Source organism: Somniosus microcephalus, unplaced genomic scaffold (genome assembly GCF_052327205.1).
Source record: "Somniosus microcephalus isolate GS21.2 unplaced genomic scaffold, FLI_Smic_1.0 unresolved_chr4, whole genome shotgun sequence".
Taxonomy (NCBI): domain Eukaryota; kingdom Metazoa; phylum Chordata; class Chondrichthyes; order Squaliformes; family Somniosidae; genus Somniosus; species Somniosus microcephalus.
In genome coordinates, this window is record NW_028225182.1 from 38,948,213 (window position 1) to 38,974,673 (window position 26,461).

The 26,461-nt window shown below is 52.4% G+C and overlaps 2 protein-coding genes across 2 annotated transcripts in view; one reads left to right on the top strand and one right to left on the bottom strand.

Annotated features, from left to right (window-relative positions):
* LOC147090583 (rho guanine nucleotide exchange factor 5-like) overlaps positions 1-18,998 on the bottom strand; it is a 26,073-nt gene extending 7,075 nt beyond the window's left edge. The window contains exons 1-2 of the mRNA XM_085977075.1: positions 18,898-18,998; positions 14,246-14,387 (exon numbers count right to left, since the gene is read on the bottom strand). Coding sequence (XP_085833201.1) covers positions 14,246-14,387; positions 18,898-18,998 — 243 coding nt within the window. The remainder of the gene's footprint in view (positions 1-14,245; positions 14,388-18,897) is intronic.
* Positions 18,999-21,398: 2,400 nt separating this feature from the next.
* Positions 21,399-26,461, top strand: part of LOC147090584 (uncharacterized) — a 65,316-nt gene continuing 60,253 nt past the window's right edge. The window contains exons 1-2 of the mRNA XM_085977353.1: positions 21,399-21,956; positions 24,256-25,161. Coding sequence (XP_085833479.1) covers positions 21,434-21,956; positions 24,256-25,161 — 1,429 coding nt within the window. The 5' untranslated portion in view covers positions 21,399-21,433. The remainder of the gene's footprint in view (positions 21,957-24,255; positions 25,162-26,461) is intronic.

Genomic DNA, 26,461 nt, shown 5'->3' on the forward strand with positions numbered 1-26,461 from the left:
CCTCCTTCTCCCCCCCCCTCTCTTCCTCCTTCTCCCCCCCTCTCTTCCTCCTTCTCCCCCCCTCTCTTCCTCCTTCTCCCCCCCCTCTCTTCCTCCTTCTCCCCCCCTCTCTTCCTCCTTCTCCCCCCCTCTCTTCCTCCTTCTCCCCCCCCTCTCTTCCTCCTTCTCCCCCCCCTCTCTTCCTCCTTCTCCCCCCCCCTCTCTTCCTCCTTCTCCCCCCCCCTCTCTTCCTCCTTCTCCCCCCCCCTCTCTTCCTCCTTCTCCCCCCCCCTCTCTTCCTCCTTCTCCCCCCCCCTCTCTTCCTCCTTCTCCCCCCCCCCTCTCTTCCTCCTTCTCCCCCCCCCTCTCTTCCTCCTTCTCCCCCCCCCTCTCTTCCTCCTTCTCCCCCCCCCTCTCTTCCTCCTTCTCCCCCCCCCTCTCTTCCTCCTTCTCCCCCCCCCTCTCCTCTCTCCCCCTCTCTCCTCCTTCTCCTCCCCCCCCTCTCTTCCTCCTTCTTTCTCCCCCCCTCTCTTCCTCCTTCTCCCCCCCCTCTCTTCCTCCTTCTCCCCCCCCCTCTCTTCCTCCTTCTCCCCCCCCTCTCTTCCTCCTTCTCCCCCCCCTCTCTTCCTCCTTCTCCCCCCCCTCTCTTCCTCCTTCTCCCCCCCCTCTCTTCCTCCTTCTCCCCCCCCCTCTTCCTCCTTCTCCCCCCCCCCCTCTTCCTCCTTCTCCCCCCCCTCTCTTCCTCCTTCTCCCCCCCCTCTCTTCCTCCTTCTCCCCCCCCCTCTTCCTCCTTCTCCCCCCCCCTCTCTTCCTCCTTCTCCCCCCCCCCCTCTCTTCCTCCTTCTCCCCCCCTCTCTTCCTCCTTCTCCCCCCCCTCTCTTCCTCCTTCTCCCCCCCCCCTCTCTCCTCCTTCTCCCCCCCCCTCTCTTCCTCCTTCTCCCCCCCCCCTCTCTTCCTCCTTCTCCCCCCCCCCTCTCTTCCTCCTTCTCCCCCCCCCCCTCTTCCTCCTTCTCCCCCCCTCTCTTCCTCCTTCTCCCCCCCCTCTCTTCCTCCTTCTCCCCCCCTCTCTTCCTCCTTCTCCCCCCCTCTCTTCTCCTTCTCCCCCCCCTCTCTTCCTCCTTCTCCCCCCCCTCTTCCTCCTTCTCGCCCCCCCTCTCTTCCTCCTTCTCGCCCCCCCCTCTCTTCCTCCTTCTCGCCCCCCCTCTCTTCCTCCTTCTCCCCCCCCCTCTCTTCCTCTTCCCCCCCCTCTCTCCTCCTTCTCCCCCCCCTCTTCCTCTTCTCCCCCCCCCTCTCTTCCTCCTTCTCCCCCCCCTCTTCCTCCTTCTCCCCCCTCTCTTCCTCCTTCTCCCCCCCTCTCTTCCTCCTTCTCCCCCTCTCTTCCTCCTTCTCCCCCCCCTCTCTTCCTCCTTCTCCCCCCCTCTCTTCCTCCTTCTCCCCCCCCTCTCTTCCTCCTTCTCCCCCCCCTCTCTTCCTCCTTCTCCCCCCCCCTCTCTTCCTCCTTCTCCCCCCCTCTCTTCCTCCTTCTCCCCCCCTCTCTTCCTCCTTCTCCCCCCCCCTCTCTTCCTCCTTCTCCCCCCCCCTCTCTTCCTCCTTCTCCCCCCCCTCTCTTCCTCCTTCTCCCCCCCTCTCTTCCTCCTTCTCCCCCCCCTCTCTTCCTCCTTCTCCCCCCCCCTCTCTTCCTCCTTCTCCCCCCCCCCCTCTCTTCCTCCTTCTCCCCCCCCCCTCTCTTCCTCCTTCTCCCGCCCCCCCTCTCTTCCTCCTTCTCCCCCCCTCTCTTCCTCCTTCTCCCCCCCTCTCTTCCTCCTTCTCCCCCCCTCTCTTCCTCCTTCTCCCCCCCTCTCTTCCTCCTTCTCCCCCCCTCTCTTCCTCCTTCTCCCCCCCTCTCTTCCTCCTTCTCCCCCCCTCTCTTCCTCCTTCTCCCCCCCTCTCTTCCTCCTTCTCCCCCCCTCTCTTCCTCCTTCTCCCCCCTCTCTTCCTCCTTCTCCCCCCCTCTCTTCCTCCTTCTCCCCCCCCTCTCTTCCTCCTTCTCCCCCCCCCTCTCTTCCTCCTTCTCCCCCCCCTCTCTTCCTCCTTCTCCCCCCCCTCTCTTCCTCCTTCTCCCCCCCCTCTTCCTCCTTCTCCCCCCCCCTCTCTTCCTCCTTCTCCCCCCCCCTCTCTTCCTCCTTCTCCCCCCCCCTCTCTTCCTCCTTCTCCCCCCCCTCTCTTCCTCCTTCTCCCCCCCCTCTCTTCCTCCTTCTCCCCCCCCTCTCTTCCTCCTTCCCCCCCCTCTCTTCCTCCTTCCCCCCCCCTCTTCCTCCTTCTCCCCCCTCTCTTCCTCCTTCTCCCCCCCTCTCTTCCTCCTTCTCCCCCCCTCTCTTCCTCCTTCTCCCCCCCTCTCTTCCTCCTTCTCCCCCCCTCTCTTCCTCCTTCTCCCCCCTCTCTTCCTCCTTCTCCCCCCTCTCTTCCTCCTTCTCCCCCCCTCTCTTCCTCCTTCTCCCCCCCTCTCTTCCTCCTTCTCCCCCCCTCTCTTCCTCCTTCTCCCCCCCTCTCTTCCTCCTTCTTCCCCCCCCTCTCTTCCTCCTTCTTCCCCCCCCTCTCTTCCTCCTTCTTCCCCCCCCTCTCTTCCTCCTTCTCCCCCCCTCTCTTCCTCCTTCTTCCCCCCCCTCTCTTCCTCCTTCTTCCCCCCCTCTCTTCCTCCTTCTTCCCCCCCCTCTCTTCCTCCTTCTTCCCCCCCCCTCTCTTCCTCCTTCTTCCCCCCCTCTCTTCCTCCTTCTTCCCCCCCCCTCTCTTCCTCCTTCTTCCCCCCCCTCTCTTCCTCCTTCTTCCCCCCCCCTCTCTTCCTCCTTCTTCCCCCCCCCTCTCTTCCTCCTTCTTCCCCCCCTCTCTTCCTCCTTCTCCCCCCCCTCTCTTCCTCCTTCTTCCCCCCCCTCTCTTCCTCCTTCTTCCCCCCCCCCTCTCTTCCTCCTTCTTCCCCCCCCCCCTCTCTTCCTCCTTCTTCCCCCCCCCCTCTCTTCCTCCTTCTTCCCCCCCCCCTCTCTTCCTCCTTCTTCCCCCCCCTCTCTTCCTCCTTCTTCCCCCCCCTCTCTTCCTCCTTCTCCCCCCCCTCTCTTCCTCCTTCTCCCCCCCTCTCTTCCTCCTTCTTCCCCCCTCTCTTCCTCCTTCTTCCCCCCCCTCTCTTCCTCCTTCTTCCCCCCCCCTCTCTTCCTCCTTCTTCCCCCCCCCTCTCTTCCTCCTTCTTCCCCCCCCCCTCTCTTCCTCCTTCTTCCCCCCCCTCTCTTCCTCCTTCTCCCCCCCCTCTCTTCCTCCTTCTCCCCCCCCTCTCTTCCTCCTTCTCCCCCCCCTCTCTTCCTCCTTCTCCCCCCCCTCTCTTCCTCCTTCTCCCCCCCCTCTCTTCCTCCTTCTCCCCCCCTCTCTTCCTCCTTCTCCCCCCCCTTCTTCCTCCTTCTCCCCCCCCTCTCTTCCTCCTTCTCCCCACCCCCCCCCCCATTCCTCCCCAGCAAGCCAGCAGGGGTTAAAAACAGCCCGCTGCAGGTCACGCAACCCACCAGCCCACATTGGGATTGGTGTCTTCCTCCCACAGTCGGATAGCCTCCCGCCAGAGCGTTAGGAATGGGCGAGGCAGCAGTCGACGCTCCCCGGTGGAAGGACGAGGACAGGACGATTGTCGAGCCAAGAGATTAAAGCTTCAAAACCTAAAAGGGGTCTTCAAATCTTGCACAGCAGAAGGGTGGGGGTGCGTGAGGCACTCGGTGACTGAATAGCGGTCCATGTGTCCCCAGCTTCCTGTACTGACAGATCGACTGTCAAACTTATAAGCCAAGTTTTCTGCAATGTCAGTGCAGTTATCCTTGCGTTTATATAGCGCTTTTAACAAGGCGCTTCACAGGAATGATTATCAGATCAAATTTGACACCGAGCCACATAAGGAGATATTAGGACAGGAGCTTGGTCAAGGACGTTTTAAGGAGCATCTTCGAGGCAGAGAGGTTTAGGGAGGGAATTCCAGAACTTAGGGCCCGGGCAGCTGAAGCCACGGCCGCCAATGGTGGAGCGATTCAAATCGGGGATGCACAAGAGGGCAGAATTGGAGGAGCACGGAGATCTCCGAGGTGTTGTGGAGCTGGAGGAGATTACAGAGATAGGGAGGGGGGGGGCGAGGCCACGGAGGGATTTGAAAACGAGGATGAGAGTTTTATAAAATGAGGCCTTGCCGGACCGGGAGCCAATGTAGGTCAGCGAGCACAGGGGGGGATGTGTGAACGGGACTCGGTGCGAGTTAGGACACGGGGCAGTGAGCACAGGGGGTGATGGGTGAATGGGACTCGGTGCGAGTTAGGACACGGGGCAGTGAGCACGGGGTGATGGGTGAACGGGACTCGGTGCGAGTTAGGACACGGGGCAGTGAGCACAGGAGGTGATGGGTGAATGGGACTCGGTGCGAGTTAGGACACGGGGCAGCGAGCACAGGGGGGTGATGGGTGTATGGGACTCGGTGCGAGTTAGGACACGGGGCAGTGAGCACAGGGGGTGATGGGTGAACGGGACTCGGTGTGCGTTAGGACACGGGGCAGCAGAGTTTCGGATGAGCTCAATTTACGGATGGTGGGAGGAATATCTCGGCTAACTTAACATAGGAAACAGGAACAGGAGGAGGCCATTCAGCCCCTTGAGCCTGTCCGCCATTCAATGAGATCATGGCTGATTTGCGACCTAACTCCGTGTACCCCGCCTTTGCCCCATATCCCTTTGGTTAATATCTATCAGTCTCCGATTTAATATTAACAATTGATCCAGCATCAGTTGCTGTTTGCGGAAGAGAGTTCCAAACTTCTCCCACCCTTTTGTGTGCAGAAGTGTTTCCTAACTTCACTCCTGAAAGGTCTGGCTCTAATTTATAGATTATGCCCCCTAGTCCTAGGCTTCCCCAACCAGCGGAAATAGTTTCTCTTTATCTACGCTATCAGTTCCCCTTAATACCTTGAAAACTTCGTTCAAATCACCCCTTAACCTTCTAAATTCTAGGGAATACAATTCTAGTTTGTGTAATCTCTCCTCGTAACTTAACCCTTGGAGTCCGGGTATCATTCTGGTAAACCTACGCTGCACTCCCTCCAAGGCCAATATATCCTTCCTGAGGTGTGGAGAATCTTAACATACTGTTCAAGACAGTTTTGCTCTCCTTATTTAAGGAAGGATATACTTGCATTGGAGGCTGTTCAGAGAAGGTTCACGAGGTTGCTTCCTGAGATGAAGGGGTTGTCTTGTGAGGAAAGGTTGAGCAGGTTGGGCCTATACTCATAGAAACATAGAACATAGAAGATAGGAGCAGGAGTAGGCCATTCGGCCCTTCGAGCCTGCTCCGCCATTCAACGAGATCATGGCTGATCATCCAAACCCTAGCCACCCCCAGTCCCTACACCGACAGCCATCCCACCCAAGCCCTATCCCCATAACCCCGCGTATTTAATCCCCCCTAACACTAAGGGTCAATTTTTATCATGGCCAATCAACCTAACCCGCACATCTTTGGACTGTGGGAGGAAACCGGAGCACCCGGAGAAAACCCACGCAAACGGAGTTTAGAAGAATGAGAGGTGATCTTATTGAAACATATAAGATTCTGAGGGGGTTTGACAGGGTGGATGCTGAGAGGATGTTTCCCCTCGTGGGGGAATCTAGAACTAGGGGGCATAGTTTCAGGATAAGGGGTCGCCCATTTAAAACGGAGATGAGGAGGAATTTCTTCTCTGAGGATCCTGAATCTTTGGAATTCTCTTCCCCAGAGAGCTGTGGAGGCGGAGTCAGTGAATATATTCAAGGCTGAGGTAGACAGATAGGGGAGTCAAGGGTCATGGGGAACAGGCAGGTGAGTGGAGTTGAGGCCAAGATCAGATCAGATCTTATTGAATGGCGGAACAGGCTCGAGGGGCCAATTGGCCGACTCCTGCTTCTATTTCTTATGTTCTTAAAGCAACATAAGTGGTGCAGCGCTGCTACGACACTGCTGGATGAACTTGAAAGTTAAAGAACGCGTGTTGACTCGCTCTTAAACTGCTGAGGAGGATGAGACTGTTCACTGCTCGGGTGCAATGTCATTTTGATTTGGGAGAGTTTCAACTGCAAGCCAGTCTTGACATTCAGGAGGTTTCTCGGCCCTCTGCGCAGGCCTCGACGTGTTTAGAGTCGAATTGCACAACCATTAGCTCGTAGTGGAATCCCGCCCTTCTGCACTGAATGAAATCAAGCTTTTTAAGCTGTATTTCATTGTCCGTGGAATGGGTTGGCGTGTTTGCTATTCTTTTACCCCTGCGGTTATGGAACTGTAGAATGATATAGCGCAGAAGGGAGGCCATTCGGCCCATCGTGCCTGTGCCGGCTCTTTGAAAGAGCGATCCAGTTAGACCCACTCCCCGTGTGCTTTTTCCCCCCCCATTTCCTGGCAAATTTTTCCACGTTCATGTATTGCGAATCTTTGGAATTCTCTGCCCCAGAGGGCTGCGGATGCTCAGTCGTTGAGAATATTCAAGGCTGAGATCGATAGATTTTTGGGCACTAAGGGATTCCAGGGATACGGGGATCGGGCGGGAAAGTGGAGTTGAGGTCGAAGGTCAGCCGTGATCTCATTGAATGGGGGAGCAGACTCGAGGGGCCGTGTGGCCGACTCCTGCTCCTAATTTTTGTTTCTTCTGTTACTTTTCCAATTCCCTTACGTTCATGGGGAAGGAATTATTGAGACCATAATTGGTCTACAATGAATATAGTCTCAACGCCAACCGAAAATTGGCTGGATCCGTCTCATTGCTCTTTGTCGGCCATTGCTGGCACAAAATGGCGTCTGACTCCATTAAGTGAGGTGCTTTAGATGCTTTCTGACACGGATGTTTAATTCTTTTGAGCTCTCCCTGCGCCTTGGGTGTTGGATGGGGCAGGTCCAATATTGGCGGGTTTCTTTTGACTTTTTTAAGATGGTGGTAACGCCAATGAGCGGGGTTGAGCACAGGTTCAAGCACTGGTGCACTCTGGAGGACAGCAGGGCCGTTGGCGGCTGCCTCGCAAGTTGGAGCCGCATCTGCGCTATCGGCTCCAGATATTTCAGACCAACCGAGCGAAGACAGCAACAACAACTTATAGTTACATAGCGCCTTTAACCTAATGAAACGTCCCAAGGAGTGTTACTGAAAAAACAAAACAAAATTTGACACCGAGCCCATACAAGGAGATGTTCGGGCAGGTGACCGAAAGCTTGGCCGAAGCGGTAGGTTTTAAGGAGCGTCTTAAAGGAGGAAAGAGAAGCGGAGAGATTTAGGGAGGGAATTCCAGAGCTTGGGGCCTAGGTAGCTGAAGGCACGGCCGCCAATGGTGGAGCGGTTAAAATCAGGGATGTTCAAAAGTCCAGAATAGGGGGATTTATAGGGCTGGAGGAGATTACAGAGATAAGGAGGGGCAAGGCCGTGGAGGGATTTGAAAATAAGGATGTGAATTTTAAAATTGAGGCGTTGCTTAATTGGGAGCCAATGTAGGTCAGCGAGCACAACGGGAATAAATTGCAGGAAAAGAAACTCAAACACTTTATTGTGAAAAGAATTCTCAATTTCATGGAATCGTAGAATGATACAGCACAGAAGGAGGCCCTTCAGCCCATCATGCCTGTGCCGGCTCTTTGAAAGAGCTATCCAATTAGTCGCACTGCTCTTTCCCTGTAGAATCATAGAATGGTTACAGGACAGAATGAGCCCATTCGGCCCGTCGAGCCCGTGCCGGCTCTCTGCAAGAGCCACTTCAGCTGGTCCCACTCCCCCGCCCTTTCCCCGTAGCCCTGCAAATTTTTTTCCTTCAGGTACTTATCCAACTCCCTTTTGAAAGCCACGATTGAGTCCGCCTCCACCACCCTCTCAGGCAGTGAATTCCAGATCTTCACCACTCGCTGCATAAAAAAGTTTTTTCTTACGTCGCCTTTGGGTCTTCTGCCAATCACCTTAAATCTGTGTCCTCTGGTTCTCGACCCTTCTGCCAATGGGAACAGTTTCTCTCTATCTACTCTGTCCAGACCCCTCATGATTTTGAACATCTCTATCAAATCTCCTCTCAACCTTCCCTGCACTAAGGAGAACAACCCCAGCTTCTCCAGCCTATTCACGTAACTGAAGTCCCTCATCCCTGGAACCATTCTCGTAAATCTTTTCTGCACCCTCTCTAAGGCCTTCACATCCTTCCTAAAGTGCGGTGCCCAGAATTGGACACATTACAGGAAACTTTCGATTTACCGGCACCTAAATAACCGGAAATCTCGATTAACCGGCAAAATTCAGGAGTAGGTTCAGGTAAGTTTTATTTCATATTCTACTTGCCTTCCTCGATCTGTTGCTGTGCAAGGGTGTGGCTGCAGCTGTTGCTAAGCTACAGAGACGCTTGGAACTTGTGGCCATTGTTCTGCACTTGTTGCTAAGCAACAGGGTTTGTTGCTTTATACAGAGCTCTCAGCTCTCCGTATCTTTTACTATAGCTTTCGGTTATCCGGAATTTTTGATGAACCGGCACCACGTCGGTCCCGTCGGTGCCGGATTTAAAAAAAAAAAAAAAAAGTTTCCTGTACTCCAGTTTAGGCCGAACCAGTGTTTTATAAAGGTTCATCACATAGTCCTTGCTTTTGTACTCCATGCCTCTATTTATGAAGCCCAGGATCCCGTACGCTTTTCTAACCGCTTTCTCAACCTGCCCTGCCACCTTCAACGATTTGTGCACATATACCCCCAGGTCTCTCTGTTCATGCACCCACTTTAGGATTGTACCCTTTAGTTTATATTGCCTCTCCTCATTCTTCCTACTAAAATGTATCACTTCGCACTTTTCTGCGTTAAATTTCATCTGCCACGTGTCCGCCCATTCCACCAGCCTGTCTATGTCCTCTTGAAGTCTATCACTGTCCTCCTCACTGTTCACTATACTTCCAAGTTTTGTGTCTTCTGCAAATTTTTCTCCTTCAAGTATTTAAAAACACACACACACAAACACACAAGTATTAGCTGTGTTTCTCTGTTCAGTTGTGTAACCACAGAACAAGTCCGGACAGCCCTCTCACGCCCCTGCAAGTACCTTTAAAAACGCTTTACGATAATTATGAGCAATTGATGCCGATGAGAACGCCTCGGTTAATGCCAGAAGGAAAGGCACAGCCACAATGCCATTGTTAAGTTGCTGAACAAGAGGCAGATCCAAAGAGTTCGGTAGGAGCAAGCCATCTTTGTTTGATACTTTATATATTTTTTTTCAATTTTATTTGTCATATATGCAGCAGACATGTGTACTGCACAATGAAATGTTGATTTTTACGAGTCCTCCCAACATTGGAATAAATATGGCATATGGCAATAAATTTTAGCCGTGAGGAAAGATTAGATAGGCTGGGGTGGTTTACTTTGGAACGGAGGAGGCTGAGGGGAGATTTATTTGAGGTGTATAAAATTATGAGGAGCCTAGATAGAGTGGAGAGGGACGACCTATTTCCCTTAGCAGAGAGGGCAATAACCATAGATTGATAGATTTTTGGACTCTCGGGGAATGAAGGGATATGGAGATCGGGCGGGAAAGTGGAGTTGAGGTCGAAGATCAGCCATGATCTTATTGAATGGCGGAGCAGGCTCGAGGGGCCCTATGGCCGACTCCTGCTCCTAATTCTTATGTACTTAACTGGGGGCATAGATTTAAAGTAATTGGTAGAAGGATTAGAGGGGAGTTGAGGGGAACTTTTTTCACCCAGAGGGTGGTGGGGGTCTGGAACTCACTGCCTGAAAGGGTGGGAGAGGCAGAAACCCTAATCGCATTTAAAAAGTACTTGGATATGCACTTGAAGTGCCGTAACCTGCAGGGCTACGGACCAAGAGCTGGAAAGTGGGATGAGGCTGGTTCGCTCTTTTTCGGCCGGCACGGACAAGATGGGCCAAATGGCCTCCTTCTGTGCCGTAAATTTGCATGATTGACCGGTCGATCTCCAGCGGTGGTCCTTGTATGTTGTGGCACACAGTTGCGATGCCTAGCTGTTATTTAAAGCAGAGTATTTTTTAAATGGTGAGAGATTGGGAAATGTTGGTGTTCAGAGGGACGAATCACTGAAAGTTAACATGCAGGTACAGCAAGCAATTGGGAAAGCAAATGGTATGTTGGCCTTTATTACAAGAGGATTTGAGTACAAGAGTAAAGACGCCTTACTGCAATTATATAGGGCCCTGGTGAGACCACACCCGGAGTACAGGAAACTTTTTTTTATCCGGGACCGACGTGGTGCCGGTTCATCAAAAATTCCGGATAACCGAGAGCTATAGTAAAAGATACGGAGCTGAGAGCTCCGTATAAAGCAACAAACCCTGTTGCTTAGCAACAGGTTCAGAACAATGGCCACAAGTTCCAAGCATCTCTGTAGCTTAGCAACAGCTGCAGCCACACGCTTGCACAGCAACAGATGGAGGAAAGCAAGTAATATGAAGTATGAACCTACTCCTGAATTTTGCCGGTTAACCGAGATTTCCGGTTATTTAGGTGCCGGTAAATCGAAAGTTTCCTGTACTGTGTACAGTTTTGGTCTCCTTACCTAAGGAAGGATATACTTGCCATAGAGGGACTGGTTCCTGGGATGGGGGAATTGTCCTATGAGGAGAGATTGAGTAGACTAGGCCTATATTCTCTAGAGTTTGGAAGAATGAGAGGTGATCTCATTGAAACATACAAAATTCTTACAGGGCTTGACAGGGTAGATGCAGGGAGGATGTTTCCCCTGGCTGGGGAGTCTAGAACCAGGGGTCACAGTCTCAGAATAAGGGGTCGGCCATTTAGGACTGAGATGAGGAGAAATTTCTTCACTTAGAGGGTGGTGAATCTTTGGAATTCTCTACCCCAGAGGACTGTGGAGGCTCAGTCGTTGAGTATATTCAAGACAGAGATCGATAGATTTTTGAATATTAAGGGAATCAAGGGATATGGGGATAGTGCAGGAAAGTGGAGATGAGGTCGAAGATCAGCCACGATCTCATTGAATGGCGGAGCAGGCTCGAGGGGCCGAATGGCCGACTCCTGCTCCTATTTCTTATGTTCTTACGTTCTAACCTGGCCTGCCCTTGTTGAGGCCGCCTCTCAGCTGTGTGGAAGTGGTGAGGCCCTCGGGTCACTTAGAAGCTAGTTATCGTCATTGTCGGAAGTTTCCCTAGATTAGCACCTGCCTGCGATGTCCGATTATCCCCACAACACCCTCTCGGGTTATTTTTCTATTTCAGAAAAAAAATTAGGAGAAAATGCCTTTCTTTCTTTAAAAAGCAAAGAAAGACTTGCATTTCTATAGCGCCTTTCACAATCTTGGGACATCCCGAAGCACCTTACAGCCAGCAAATTGCTTTTTGAAGTCCAGTCACTGTTGTAATGTAGGAAACGCGGCAGCCAATTTGCGCACAGCAAACTCCCACAAACAGCAATGACCAGATACAGGAAACTTTGGTTTATCCGGAGGTTAACTGTTCGGAATGCTCGAGCCACCGGCAAAAATCAGGAGCCGTTTCGTTAGTTTTTTTTTCTTTTCGTTGCTTTTTTTCTCAACTGTCAGGCTCTGCAAGGACTCGCTGAAGCTGTTGCTAAGCTACAGAGATGCTTGCAAGGTACGGCCGACTGTTTAGAAGCTGTTACTAAGCAACAGTGTTTGTTGCCAGATACGGAGCTCAAAATCTCCGTATGTTTCAACATTAGAGCTGGAGTGTCCGGCAGTTTTGAGGGAACGGCAACAGCTCGGTCCCGTCGGTGCCGGATAGCACAAAGTTTCCTGTAGTCTGTTTTCGTGATGTTACTTGGCCCCCGACACCGGGGAGAACTCCCCAGCTCGTCATCCAGTAGTGGCCTCGGGGTCTTTTATGCCCACCTGAGAGGGCAGACGGGGTTCGGTTTAACTCCCCAAACGAAAGACGGCACCTCCGACAGTACTGCAGTGGGAGTGCCAGCCTGGATTACGTGCTCAAGTCTCTGGAGTGGGACTCGAACCCACGACCTTCTGTGTAATTTGGGATTCTTTGGGCTGGATTTTACTCACCGAGACGCGTTGCGGGTGGGACTGCTGCCTTCCGGGTTCTAGTCCCACCCCCGGCGACGTCCAACGCTATTTTCTCCTGATTGGCCTTGTTAAGCCCGCCTTTCGGGCTTGCTGGCCAATTAAGGGAAAGCCGGTGTCAGATGACGTCAGTTGATGACGCTTCATCTGCTGGCTTTCTTAAAGACACGAGAAACATAAATTTTTGACAGATGATTTGACTGTTTGTCAGTACCTCAATGCTGTCAATCACTGTACACAGGTGAGCCCTTTCACGCAGGCTCTCCAGTGACTCCTTAGGATGAAACAGGTGGCAGCTGCAGGTGAGGGTACAGAAGCGATCTGTCACTTCAAAGCTTGTCAACTACAGAAAAATCTAAACACATTAAAAATGACACTCCCAACATTTCCTTACCTCTAATACTCACCAGTGTCCCATTGCATCCTTCACACCACTTCTGCGGCTGTCATCTATACACCCACAGTACAACAGACACACAGGTGGGGTTCCCCGATGTCGGGAATCCCACAGCAGAAGTCTAAAAATGGGGAAAAAAGCCTCTTAACTACCTGTTAACAGGCAGTTAAGTGGCTATAATCCTCTTCCCGCCACCAGGAGTTGGGTCCCTGCGCAAATCGGAGACCCGACTCCGGGAAGATTGATTTGGAGGCGGGTTCGGGACCCGCTCCCATTCTTTTTGACTTTCCCAGCAGTCCTGCCTCCTCCAAACTGGTAAAATCCAGCCCATAGTGTTCGTGACCAGAAGTGATGTGTTTGGTCTACATTGGAATGTGCCTCTGATCAAGTAAAACTGGTTTACCCAGAACCTCTACCTTTTGGGTTAGAGCTTCTGCCATTAGTAGATTCCACGCCGCATGCCCAGGGCTATGACTGAAATTAACTTTATGCCAGTGTGCAAAATTGGGCCGTTTCCAACTAGCTTTCAGTGTATGGCTGATGGGAAATCTTCACTAAGCTTGGTAACGGTAATGCTGTATTAGAGTTGACCCCACGCGGTCTCCTTAGTAGTTCGACGAGGTTTGGGAGAGGTGACGCCCCGTGCTCCGCCCCCCTTCGCTTCTGTGGCCGCTTGCTAAAAGGAAGCGAGGCGATGCCAACAGGAAGTGGGGTTATCCCAGCATGCTTTACCCCAGAGAGCTGTGGAAGCTGAGTCATTGAATATATTCAAGGCGGAGATAGATAGATTTTTCAACAACAGGGGAGTCGAGGGTTATGGGGAGCGGGCAGGAAAGTGGAGTTGAGGCTAAAATTGGATCAGCCATGATCCTATTGAATGGCGGAGCAGGCTCGAGGGGCCAAATGGCCTGCTCCTGCTCCTATGTCTTATGTTCTTATGACAGGTTAAGTTATGAGGACCGGTTGCATAAACTTGGCTTGTATTCCCTTGAGTTTAGAAGATTTAAGGGGTGATTTGATCAAGGTGTTGAGGATGTTAAAAGGATTTGAAAAGGTAGATACAGAGAAACTATTGCCTTTGGTGGGGGATCATGGGAACAGGAGGAGGCCATTCGATCATGGCCGATCAGTGACCTAACTCCATATACCCGCCTTTGCCCCATATCTCTTAATACTCTTGGTTAACAGAAAGCTATCAATCGCCGATTTAAAATTAACAATTGATCTAGCATCAATTGCTGTTTGCGGAAGAGAGTTCCAAACTTCTGCCGCCCTTTGTGTGTAGAAGTGTTTCCTAATTTCACTCCTGAAAGGTCTGGCTCTAATCTTTAGACTATGCCCCCTAGTCCGAGACTCCCCAACCAGCGGAAATAGTTTATCTCTCTCTACCCTATCTGTTCCCCTTAATATCTTGAAAACCTCGATCAGATCACCCCTTAACCTTCTAACTTCCAGGGAATACAACCCTAATTTGTGTAGTCTCTCCTCGTACTTACTCTCTCTCTTGCCCCCCCGTGTCTCTCTCTCTCTTTCCCCCCACCCCCCCTGTGTCTCTCTCTCCGTGTCTCTCTTTCTCTCCCCCCCCCCCGTGTCTCTCTCTCGCTCCCCCACCCCCGTGTCTCTCTCCTTTTCCCCCCCCCCGTGTCTCTCTCTCTCTCTCTCTCTCTCTCTCTCTCTCTCTCTGCCCCCCCCGTGTCTCTCTCTCTTCCCCCCCCCCCATGTCTCTCTCTTTCCCCCCCCCCCCCCCCGTGTCTCTCTTTTCACCCCCCCCCCCGTCTCTCTCTCTCTTTCCCCCCCCCCCCCCTCACCTTCCAGCGGATGTTCTTGCAGAAGATCATGTCTGGGTCCATCTCGTCCTGTGTGAACATGTTCTTCTGCCTCAGTTCGTTGCACAGAATCTCACCTCTGATCAGGTAAACCTGGGAGATGTACGGAACATTCCAGATACCACTGCGGGGGAGGGGAAAGGAAAGGCCAACACAGAAAACAGTTCGGGACGCACGGTACGCGTCAGCTAGCGGCCCATGCAAGGAACCGGAATCGCACTTTTAACGCAAATGAAAAGCTTATTGGATTGGTCGAAATAGCCGGTGGGATTAATGTGTTGTAAGCGGCTACTTTGTAATTACCTGGGATTACATCGGATATACGGCACAGAAACAGGCCATTCGGCCCAACCAGTCCATGCCGGCGTTTATGCTCCACTCGAGCCTCCTCCCGTCTTTCCTCATCTCAATCTATCAGCATAACCCTCGATTCCCTTCTCCCTCAGATGCTTGTCCAGCCTCCCCTTAAATACATTTATACTATTCGCTTCAACCACTCCCTGTGGTAGCGAGTTCCACATTCTCACCACTCTCTGGGTAAAGAAGTTTCTCCTGAATTCCCTATTGGATTTCTGGGTGACTATCTTATATTGATGTCTCTAGTGATGCTCTTCCCCACAAGTGGAAACATTCTCTCTGTATCCACTTTATCAAAACCTTTCATAATTTTAAAGACCTCTATTAGGTCACCCCTCAGCCTTCTCTTTTCAAGAGAAAAGAGACCCAGCCTGTTCATCCTTTCCTGATAGGTATACCCTCGCATTTCCGGTATCATCCTTGTAAATCTTAACCCTTGAAGTCCGGGTATCATTCTGGTCAAAAACGAGGGGGACGTAATCTTAAAATTAGAGCCAGGCCGTTCAGAGGTGAAGTCGGGGAGCACGTTTTCACACTTGCCCCCAAAAAGCTGTGGATGCTGGGTGACAGTTGGCGCTTTCAAGACGTGCGATCGATAGATTTTTGTTGGGCAAGGAATATCGAGGGATGTGGAGTAAAGGCGGGTAGAGGGAGTCGAGATACAGGCCAGCCGATTGAGAGGGGATCTCATGGAAACCTATAAAATTCTGTCAGGCCTGGACAGACTGGATGCAGGAAGGATGTTTCCGATGGCCGGGGAGTCCAGAACCAGGGGTCACAGTCTAAGGATAAGGGGTAAGCCATTTAGGACTGAAATGAGGAGGAATTTCTTCACCCAGAGAGTGGTGAACCTGTGGAATTCTCTGCCACAGAGGGCGGTGGAGGCCAGTTCATTAAATACATTCAAGAAGGAGTTGGATATATTTCTTAAGGCTAAAGGGATCAAGGGATATGGGGAGAAGGCAGGGACAGGGTACTGAATTTGGATGATCAGCCATGATCTCATTGAATGGCGGAGCAGGCTCGAGGGGCCGAATGGCCTACTCCTGCTCCTATCTCCTATGTTTCATTGAAGGGCGGAACAGGCCCGAGGGGCTGAATTGGCCCACCGCCTGTTGCGATCACCTGAGGTACCGTGTGAGCAATGCCACAGGAGACCTGCCAGCACACTTGGCCTGGTGACTGCGCCGTGATGGATTTTAAATTCGCGTGCAATGTGATACTGGTGTGTTTTCACTGTGCGGCCGCTTTTGTTCCTCTTCACCTTTTTTAACGTTCCCTGAACCAATTCCTTAATTTTCTATTGACCACACGGAGGGGGAAGTTCAGATTTGCTGCAGTTACGCTTTGATGTTCTGACCATGTTCAGGCAATCTGCGTGCAATCCACACATACTGAAAGAAAGAAAGAACTCGTGTTTCTACAGGGCCTTGCGTGACCTCCGGACTCCCCAAAGTAGCTTCACCGCCAGTGAGGTACTCATTCTGAAGTGTAGTCACTGTTGCCACAGGAACAGGAGGAGGCCATTCGGCCCCTCGAGGCTGCTCCGCCATTCAATAAGATCATGGCTGGGCTGATCTGATCTTGGCCTCAACTCCACTTCCCTGCCCGCTCCCCATGACCCTCGACTCCCCTGTCGTACAAAAATCTGTCTCCCTCCGCCTTAAACACATTCAATGACCCCGCCTCCACAGCTTTCCGGGGAAGAGAATTCCACAGATTCACGACCCTCTGAGAGAAGAAATTCCTCCTCATTTCCGATTTAAATGGGCGACCCCTTATTCTGAAACTATGCCCCCTAGTTCTAGATTCCCCCACGAGGGGAAACATCCTCTCAGCATCTACCCTCTCAAACCCCCTCAGAATCTTAAATGTTGCAATAAGATCACCTCTCATTCTTCTAAACTCCAATGAGTATAGGCCCAACCTGCTCAACCTTTCCTCATAAGAAAACCCCTTTCATCTCCGGAATCAACCTCGTGAACCTTCTCTGAACAGCCTCCAATGCAAGTATATCCTTCCTTAAATAAGGTGACCAAAACTGCACGCAGTACTCCAGGTGTGGTCTCACCAACACTCTGTACAGTTGTAGCAAGACTTCCCTACTTTTATACTCCATCCCCCTTGCAATAAAGGCCAACGCTCCATTTGCCTTCCTAATTACTTGCTGTACCTGCATGCTAACTTTTTGTGATTCATGTACATGGACCCCCCTTTTCAGTGGCTGAGCTGTGACCTAACTCCATATAATGTAGGCAACGCAGCAGCCAATCTGCGCACAGCAAGTTCCCACAGACCAGCAATCTGTTAGTTGAGGGATAAGTAGTAACCAGGACACCGGGGAGAACTCCCTTCCCCTTCTTCCAATAGCGCCGTGAGATCTTTCACATCTACCTGTGAGGACAGCCGGTTTTATGTCTCGTCTGAAAGACGGCGCCTCCGACAGTGCTGCGCTCCCTCAGTACTGCACTGGGGAGCGTCGGCCTAGATTTTGTACTCTAGTCTCTGGAGTGCGGCTTGAACCCATGACCTTCTGACTCCGAGGCGAGAAAGCGCTACCCACGGCTGGCGCCTATAACCCTTACTAGTCCAGCAAACGTCTTGACTCCTTTTTAAGCACCTCTCTGATGTGCGGCCTAGTGAGGCTTTACAAAAAGAAAATACCGCGGATGCTGGAAATCTGAAATAAAAACAGAAAATGCTGGAGATACTCAGCAGGTCAGGCAGCATCTGTGAAGAGAGAAACCGAGTTAACGTTTCAGGTCGATAACTGTTCGTCAGAACTGGAAAAAAGCAGGAAATGGAACAGGAGAGGCTTTACCCTGACGAGCGCTGGTTGAGTCAGCAGTGGCGGTCAGGTTTAATAATGAGAGTCATTGGAATCTCGTTCTTTCAGTGCCTGGCTGGGCTTTGACATTTGGAGACTCTGCTTGCCAAGTGTTCTTAAGGTGGTGACGTCCCTTTCATCACTTTTGATATCGCATCTTAGGGCACCCGACACTGTTTATCTTTCATTCGAGTCTACATGAATAACACGGTGGAAAGCAATAATCTGTGAAGGTCAGGCAGCCAGGCTAGAATTCCTGTCATCGAGTAGGGTCACCATATTTTCAAATACGAATCCGGGGAGGAGCAGGGCAGAGCAGCCAGGACGGAAATGCAAGTTGCGTAGCAGGGCAACATTTTTTAGCAGCCTATATTTCAACAGTTGCGCATATACACTACAGATGTGCATATAGTTACCGCGGATGTGACGTCACACTGATGAAGCGCATTCAGACACCTCACCCCACCCGCCCCACAGGTTTCCCCGGTGACTGTTACTGGGCCTTCCCCTCGTGGTCTCCCCTCCCCCCCCCCCGCACCTCACCCACTCCGGTTGCCGTGTTCCCAGGCTCTCCCGGCACCGACAATCCAGCGGCACGAGCCGGGCCAGAAACTCTGTTACAACAACCGGCACATGCGTGGGAAAGACTGCCCGGTTGCGCACGAGCCGTGAGTCGCTCTGGTCCTTGTACAAGTTGTTGTTTAACTTAGCCTCAGAGCCGGCGGGGTGGCGTGGGGGTACACTCACTGCCCAGGGCTACACTTCGGGGATGAGTTTTGTGAACCGTGGACTCCTGCAGAGAGATTGTTTGTCCGGGGACAAAGTACCTCATCCGGGGGCTGTCCCGGAAAATGGGGACGTATGGTCACCCTCTCATTAGAGGGGCCTAGATAAAAGGATCGGGCCTCCTTTCCCAATATTCTTTCCCAATCCTACGGACATGAGGTGTGTCCTAAGATCATAAGAAATAGGAGCAGGAGTCGGCCATTTGGCCCCTCGAGCCATTCAATAAGATCATGGCTGATCTTCGACCTCATCGCCACTTTCCTGCACTATCCCATATCCCTTGATTCCCTTTAATATTCAAAAATCTATCGATCTCTGTCTTGAATATACTCAACGACTGAGCCTCCACAGCCCTCTGGGGTAGAGAATTCCAAAGATTCACCACCCTCTGAGTGAAGACATTCCTCCTCATCTCAGTCCTAAATGGCCGACCCCTTATTCTGGGACTGTGACCCCTGGTTCTAGACTCCCCAGCCAGGGGATACATCCTCCCTGCATCTACCCTGTCAAACCCTGTAAGAAATTTGTATGTTTCGATGAGATCACCTCTCATTCTTCTAAACGCTAGAGAATATAGGCCTTGTCTACTCATTACTACTTATTGCTACCTTTATAGGGTTAATCATGTCCCCTAAGGTGACGCTAATACCTCAGCACATCCTACCTACGTTCGTCTGCTATGTCACTGCGTAAAGTGGCGTCTATTAGGTAATCCCTTGCAATGCAGCTGCGCAACGCCACCTGTTCCTTGTCTATTGTACTCATTAATGAGAATCCGTGGCTATCAGTTATGGCCTTCCCTCCTTATCTCACTCCAGGACACCGATAACTAACTCTATTTAAATCGGTTACTCCTGTACCTTGTCCTAACTATCTGGCTATGTTTCTTATCTCTTCTCTCATTACTGTTATAAAGAAGAACTTGCATTTATATGCCGCCTTTCGCGACCTCGGGTCGGCCCAAATCGCTCGATATCCAATGGAGTACTTTTAAAGTAACCAGAGGACACAGATTTATGGTGATTGGCAAAGGAACCAGAAGTGACGTGAGGAAACTTTTTTTTAGGCAGCGAGTCGTCGTCGTCGTCTTCTTCTTGGGCAGTCCCTTGGAACCGAGGATGACTTGCTTCCACACTAAAAATGAGTTCTCAGGTGACTGATGAGTCCAATGCGGGACCGACAGTCTCTGTCACAGGTGGGGCAGACGGTGGTTGAAGGGGCGGGTGGGTGGGGTGCTTGGGCTGACCTGCGCTGCTTGCGCTTGGTTTCCGCTTGCTCCCGGCGAAGAGACTCGAGGTGTTCGGCGCCTTCACGGATGTTTCTCCTCCACTTTGCGCGGTCTTGGGCCAGGGATTCCCAGGTGTCGGTTGGGGATGTCGCACTTTTTCGAGGAGGCTTTGAGGGTGTCCTTTAAGCGTTTCCCCTGCCCACCTGGGGCTCTCTTGCCGTGTCGGAGCTCCAAGAAGAGCGCTTGCTTTGGGAGTCTCGTATCGGGCATGCAGACGATGTGACCCGTCCATCGGAGCTGATCGAGTGTGGTCCAAGCTTCGATGCTGGGGATGTTGGCCTGAGCAAGAACACTGACGTTGGTGCGCCTATCCTGCCAATGGATTTGCAGGATCTTGCGGAGGCAGCGTTGGTGGTACCTCTCCTGTGTTTTGTCGCCTGAGGAAGAGAGTGTTTGAAGACCAGGACCTCAAACCCGGCACCAAGCTCATGGTCTACAGAGCAGTAGTGATGCCCGCCCTCCTTTATGCTTCAGGGACATGGACCATGAACAGCAGGCACCTCAGGCAGCACGTGATCTGGAACGCGCTGCCTGAAAGGGCAGTGGAAGCAGATTCAATAGTAATACTGTACTTGAAAAGGAAAAATTTACAGGGCTATGGGGAAAGAGCAGGGGAGTGGGACTAATCGGATAGCTCGTTCAAAGAGCTGGCACGGGCACGATGGGCTGAATGGCATCATTCTGTGATTCTAAGCGTAGTCACTGTTGTAATGTAGGGAACGTAGCAGCCAATTTACGCACAGCAAGATCCCAAAGCAGCAATGTGATAAATGACCAGATCATCTCTTTTAGTGATGTTGGTTGAGGGATAAATATTGGACCAGCGCACAAGTTGGAGGGGGGCGGGGGGGTGGAGAGAACTCCCCTTGCTCTTCGAAATAGTGCCGCCGGATCTTCTACGTCTAATGGCAAGCAGTTCGAGACTGCCTGATGTAATTTGACAGGGGTTGTTTTAAAGAGTGTACAGGGACCGAGGGACCTGGGAGTTAATGTACATAGGTCCCTGAAGGTGGCGGGACATATTGAGAGAGTGGTTAACAAAGCATATGGGATCTTGGGCTTCATAAATAGAGGTATTGAGTACAAAATTAGAGAAGTTATGCTGAACCTTTATAAAGCGCTGGTTAGGTTACAACTGGAGCATTGCGCCCAGTTCTGGTCACCACACCATAGGAAGGGTGTGAAGGCCCTTGAGAGAGTGCAGAGGAGATTTACCAGAATGGTTCCGGGGATGGGGGATCTTGGCTACAAGGATAGGTTGGAGAAGCTGGATTTGTTTTCATTAGAGCAAAGGAGGTTGAGGGGTGATTCGATCGAGGTGTACAAGATGATGACGGGTTTGGATAGGCTAGACGGGGAAAGGTTGTTCCCACTAGTTGATGGTACAAGGACTAGGGGACACAGATTTAAGGTTTTGGGCAAGAGATACAGGGGGGGGGAACGCGAGGGAAAACTTTTTTATGCAGCGAGTGGTGAGGACCTGGAACTCGCTGCCGACGGAAGTGGTGGAAGCGGAGACGCTCAATCTTTTCAAGGGGAGACTGGATAGGCACTTGAGGGAAATAAACTTGCAGGGCTACGGGGATGGAGCGGGGGAATGGGACTGACTGCACTGCTCCACAGAGAGCCGGCACGGACTTGATGGGCCGAATGGCCTCCTTCAGTGCCGTTATGACTCTATGTTTTGAGCCTGGAGACTTTATTCCCATGAATCTGGCCTGGATTTGAACCCAGGGATCAGAAGTGATCAGTAGGTGACTAACCCAGTCTACCTCTCCGCTCCTCTAAGTGTTGTACACTTCACATTGAATTTGACGGCAATTGTTGACTTAATTTTTTCGCTTTAACCTTTTTTTTGTTGTTTTATTTGCAGGCCAATTCTGGTTGTTGCCGCGAAATCTTTGTAATTGAAATGGAGTCGACGGTTAAAGGGCCCCCGGAGATTGAGATGCAGAAACGGGCTGTGAAACCACAACCCAAACCGCTGTTAAAACCGAAACCCCCCGCGCTGGCCCACAATGCTGGGAAGCAGGGCGGACCCCAGATCTCCGCCAATCTGGAACCTCCCGTCGAGGCCGACGGTTTGAAAAGCACCGCCAAGGCACCGCCACTGGCCTCGGACGTGATGGCGGCCGGCGAGGTCCTCTCCAGCTCTGGCAACGTCCGGAAGATCCGCGAACTCTTCAGCAAGGCTTCGGGCCTACCGGAGGGCGAAGACATCCCGGCCAAAGATAAATTACCTCAGGGCCTCAAAAGGTCAGAGTCCGCGAGGGAGCCGCTCGCTGTTTCCCCGCCAGTGCCAAAAGCCCGGAAGAAACCCATGGCGAGGATGGCAGTGCCGCCGGACCTGGCGGTGAACCACGGCGGGGATTTGGCGCCGGCAGTGGCCAAGAGGCCACTCAGTGACTTGCATCCAAGCCAGGAAGCCTCGAAAGGTATGTGAAGCGGAGACGATCATTCATGCCCTCTTCCCCGGTGATGGGTCAGCCATGACTCGGTGGGCAGCACTCTCGCCTCTGAGTCAGAAGGTCGTGGGTTCAAGTCCCACTCCAGAGACATGAGCGCAAAAATCCACCTTGACACTCCCAGTGCAGTGCTGAACTGTCGGAGGTGCCGTCTTTTGGATAACTTTAAAACTCAACTTTAATGTCGGCTGAGGGATAAACATTGGCCAGGACACCGGAGAGAACTCCCCTGCTCTTCTTCAAATAGTGCCGTGGGAATCTTTTACGTCCACCCGAGAGAGCAGACGGGGCCTCGCGTTTAACATCTCAACCGAAAGACGGAACCTCCGACGGTGCAGCACTCCCTCAGTACTGCACTGAGAGTCTCGGCCTAGGTTTTTGTGCTCAGATCTCTGGAGCGAGACTTGAACCCACGACCTTCTGACTCTGAGGCGAGAGAGCAACCCACTGAGCCACGGCTGGCACATAGGGTGAATCCAGGATCAAGCTCGGCTGTGGTGGCCGGCTGCGGTCAAGTAGCCTGCGGACTTGCACTGAATGTCCACTCGAGCGAGATACTGGAGGGGAAGGCCCAGTGCCTGGGAACCGTGGCCCAGCGCCTGGGAACCGTACCCCAGCACGTGCTGCTGACTTTGGGCGGGGAAACTAATGTGTGTCAGGGAGGATTCAAATCTAGGCCGCAAAAAAAAATGACGACATGTTGTTGAGAAACCGTCTCGGGAACATCAGCGGAAGATGTCGCCTAACTCGAGCTGAACTGTGTGTGTCAGCGGGTCTTAGCTCAGTGGGTAGCACTCTCATGCCTCCGTGCCGGAAGGTCGTGGGTTCGAGCACCAGGACCTGAGACCGCATCTTCGAGGCTGACACTTCAGCTCAGCGCTGAGGGAGTGCTGCGCTGTCAGAGACCCTGAACCGAGCTGTTTGTGGGATCTTGCTGTGCGCACGTTGGCGGCCGCGTGTGCCTCAAAAGTAGTTCCTTGGCTGTGAAACGCTTTGGAGCGTTCTATGTCCTGCAGGAGGGGAGTCCAGGGCCTCGCGCCCCCCTCCCTATCTCTAATCTCCTCCAGCCCTACAACCCTCCCAGATCGGTGGCATAGTGGTTAGCACTGTTGCCTCACAGCGCCAGGGACCCGGGTTCGAATCCGGCCTCGGGTGACTGTCTGTGTGGAGTTTGCACATTCTCCCCGTGTTTGCGTGGGTTTCCTCCGGGTGCTCCGGTTTCCTCCCACAGTCCAAAGATGTGCGGGTTAGGTTGATTGGCTATGATAAATTGACCCTTAGTGTTAGGGGGGATTAAATACGTGGGGTTACGGGGATAGGGTGGGATATGTGTTGGTGTAGGGGTTACGGGGATCGGGTGGGATATGTGTCGGTGCAGGCTCGATGGGCCGAAATGGCCTCTATCTGCACTGTGGGGTTTCTGTGATCTCTGCGCTCCTCCAATTCTGGCCTCTTGCGCATCCCCCGATTCTCTTCGCTCCAACATTGGCGGCCGTGCCTTCAGCTCCCACGGCCCTAAGCTCTGGAATTCCCTCCCTAGCTGTGGCTCGGTGGGTAGCACCCTCGCCTCTGAGTCAGAAGGTTGTGGGTTCAAGTCCCACTCCAGGGACTTGAGCACGTAAATCTAGGCTGACACACTCCAGTGCAGCGCTGAGGGAGCGCCGCACTGTCGGAGGTGCCGTCTTTCGGATGAGATGTTAAACCTGAGGGCCCGTCTGCTCTCTCAGGTGGACGTAAAAGATCCCATGGCCACTATTTCGAAGAAGAGCAGGGGGGTTCTCCCCGGTGTCCTGGGGCCCAATATTTATCCCTCAATCAATATCACTAAAACAGATGATCTGGTTATTATCACATTGCTGTTTGTGGGAGCTTGCTGTGTGCAAATTGGCTGCTGCATTTCCCACATTACAACAGTGACTACACTCCAAAAACTCTTTCATTGGCTGTAAAGCGCTTTGGGATGTCTGGTGGTTGTGAAAGGCGCTATAGAAATGCAAGTCTTTCTTTATTTTTTTCTTTCTAAACCTCTCTACCTCTCTCTTCTCCTTTAAGACACTACTTAAAACCTGCCTCTCTGACCAAGCATTTGGTCACCTGCCCTAGTTTCTCCTTGTGTGGCTCGGTTTTAGTTTTTGCACGATAAGGCTCCTGTGAAGCACCTTGGGACGTTTTACTACGTTGAAGGCGCCGGCTAAACGCAAGTTGTTGTTGAGTGACGTAGACACTTGAGGTGAACGTGAGGGTGACCAATAGTTCATTGTCTTTACAGGACTTCGATTGGAGCCAACACAGGAACACAGTGACACACCTGAAGACACCGAGGCAAGTTGGCACTGCTCCCCCGACTGCCCGTGCATGTGCCACATGAAGAGACCCGGCATGGCGCTTGTCTGGCGACCCGTCCACGAGGGCAAAGTGGACACGGACGATTCGGACAACTCTCTGTCGGATTTATCGGATGGCAGCTCGAAGCCGTTTCGCTACTTATTCCGCGTCAACGACCCGGACCACGAGGGCGCTTCGGAGAAAGACGTGAACGGCGATCACGGCGACGTGCCCGAAATTAGCGTGGCGGGGACGGAGGAGGTGGGAACGGACGCATCCGGGGCGGAGCGAGACGACGGCGATCGACCGTCCTTGACCGTCCAGGTGGAACTGCCGACTTCGGGAGATGGGGGTCGCGTCACACCCAAGTTGGATGGAAGGTGCGAAGGCATGGCGCCTCTGAGCGAGAAGCCCCCCGAGGCCGAGAATGAGTCGCCGGCGGTTGACGGGATGCCCCTTCCTAGCGGAGACACGAAGCCCACTGCTGCCAACCGCCTGCCCAAACCCAAGCGCCGGAATAAGCCCGTCGGCCAGTTGATGCTCGAGGACAAGGACGCTCCCCAGGTGCCCCCGAGGATGGCCGCCCAAACGCGAAGGCCTGGCCTCCCGCCTTCGCGCATCAGGCAGCGCTACATGGCCAGTGACCTGGACAAGATCTCCAAGTGTGTGGATGGGCTGAATCTCCATGTCCAAAAGCTGGAGCTGCCCAGTCAGGAGACAAAGCCGTCTTTGCCCCTGTGCCCGTCGGCCGTCGCTCTTCTGAAGCCCCATAGCCCCAAAGTGACACGGTCGGCTCCCCCCAGCCCCAAGGAGAAGCACCTGCAGGCGATTTATGACGAGATTGATATGGGTATGTGCTGCTTTTCGATCATTGTATGGCGCCAGCGCTAATGCCCCCCCAAACCCGCCACCTCCACCAGCTAGAAGGTCAAGGGCAGCAGGCGCATGGGAACACCACCCCCTCCAAGTCCCGCTGGGGCCCTCAACTATTTACAATCTATATTAATGACTTGGATGAAGGGACAGAGTGTACTGTAGCCAAATTTGCTGATGATACAAAGATGGGTGGGAAAGCAAGTTGTGAGGAGGACACAGAGTTTGCAAAGGGATGTAGATAGGTTAAGTGAGTGGGCAAAAATTTGGCAGAGAGGGTATAATGTGGGAAAATGTGAGGTTATCCACTTTGGTAGGAAGAATAAAAAAGCAAATTATTATTTAAATGGAGAGAGACTACAAAATGTTGAGGTACAGAGGGATCTGGGGGTCCTTGTACATGAAACACAAAAAGTTAGCATGCAGGTACAGCAAGTAATTAGGAAGGCAAATGGAATGTTGGCCTTTATTGCTGGGGATGGAGTATAAAAGTAGGGAAGTCTCGCGAGACCACACCAGGAGTACTGCGTACAGTTTTGGTCTCCTTATTTAAGGAGGGATATACTTGCATTGGAGGCAGTTCAGAGAAGGTTCACTCGGTTGATTCCTGAGATGAGGGGGTTGTCTTATGAGGAAAGGTTGAGCAGGTTGGGCCTATACTCATTGGAGTTTAGAAGAATGAGAGGTGATCTTATTGAAACATATACGATTCTGAGGGGGCTCGACAGGGTAGATGCTGAGAGGATGTTTCCCCTCGTGGGGGAATCTAGAACTAGGGGGCAAAGTTTCAGGATAAGGAGTCGCCCATTTAAAACCGAGATGAGGAGGAATTTCTTCTCTGAGTGTTGTAAATCTTTGGAATTCCAGAGAGCTGTGGAGGTGGAGTCATTGAATATATTTAAGGCAGAGATAGACAGGTATTTGAGCTCCAGGGGAGTCAAGGGTTATGGGGAGTGGGCGGGAAACTGGAGTTGAGGCCAAGATCACGTCAGCCATGATCTTATTGAATGGCGGAGCAGGCTCGAGGGGCCGAATGGCCTACTCCTGCTCCTATCCTATGAATTTTTTTAAAATGTGACAGAGTGTGGGAGGAAGGGCATTTTGTAAACGCACCGCCTCGGCCCAGTGCTGATCCATGTTAACGAGGCAGGTCCACGGTTCCCGCTGTGTCCCTTTCCTGAAGGGACTGAGACGCAAAGCAGGTTCTGGTTCTGGTACCGCAGCAAACTGGCCCAGACAGTGTGTCAATGGGGAGAGTGGCACAGCCAGTGCTGATC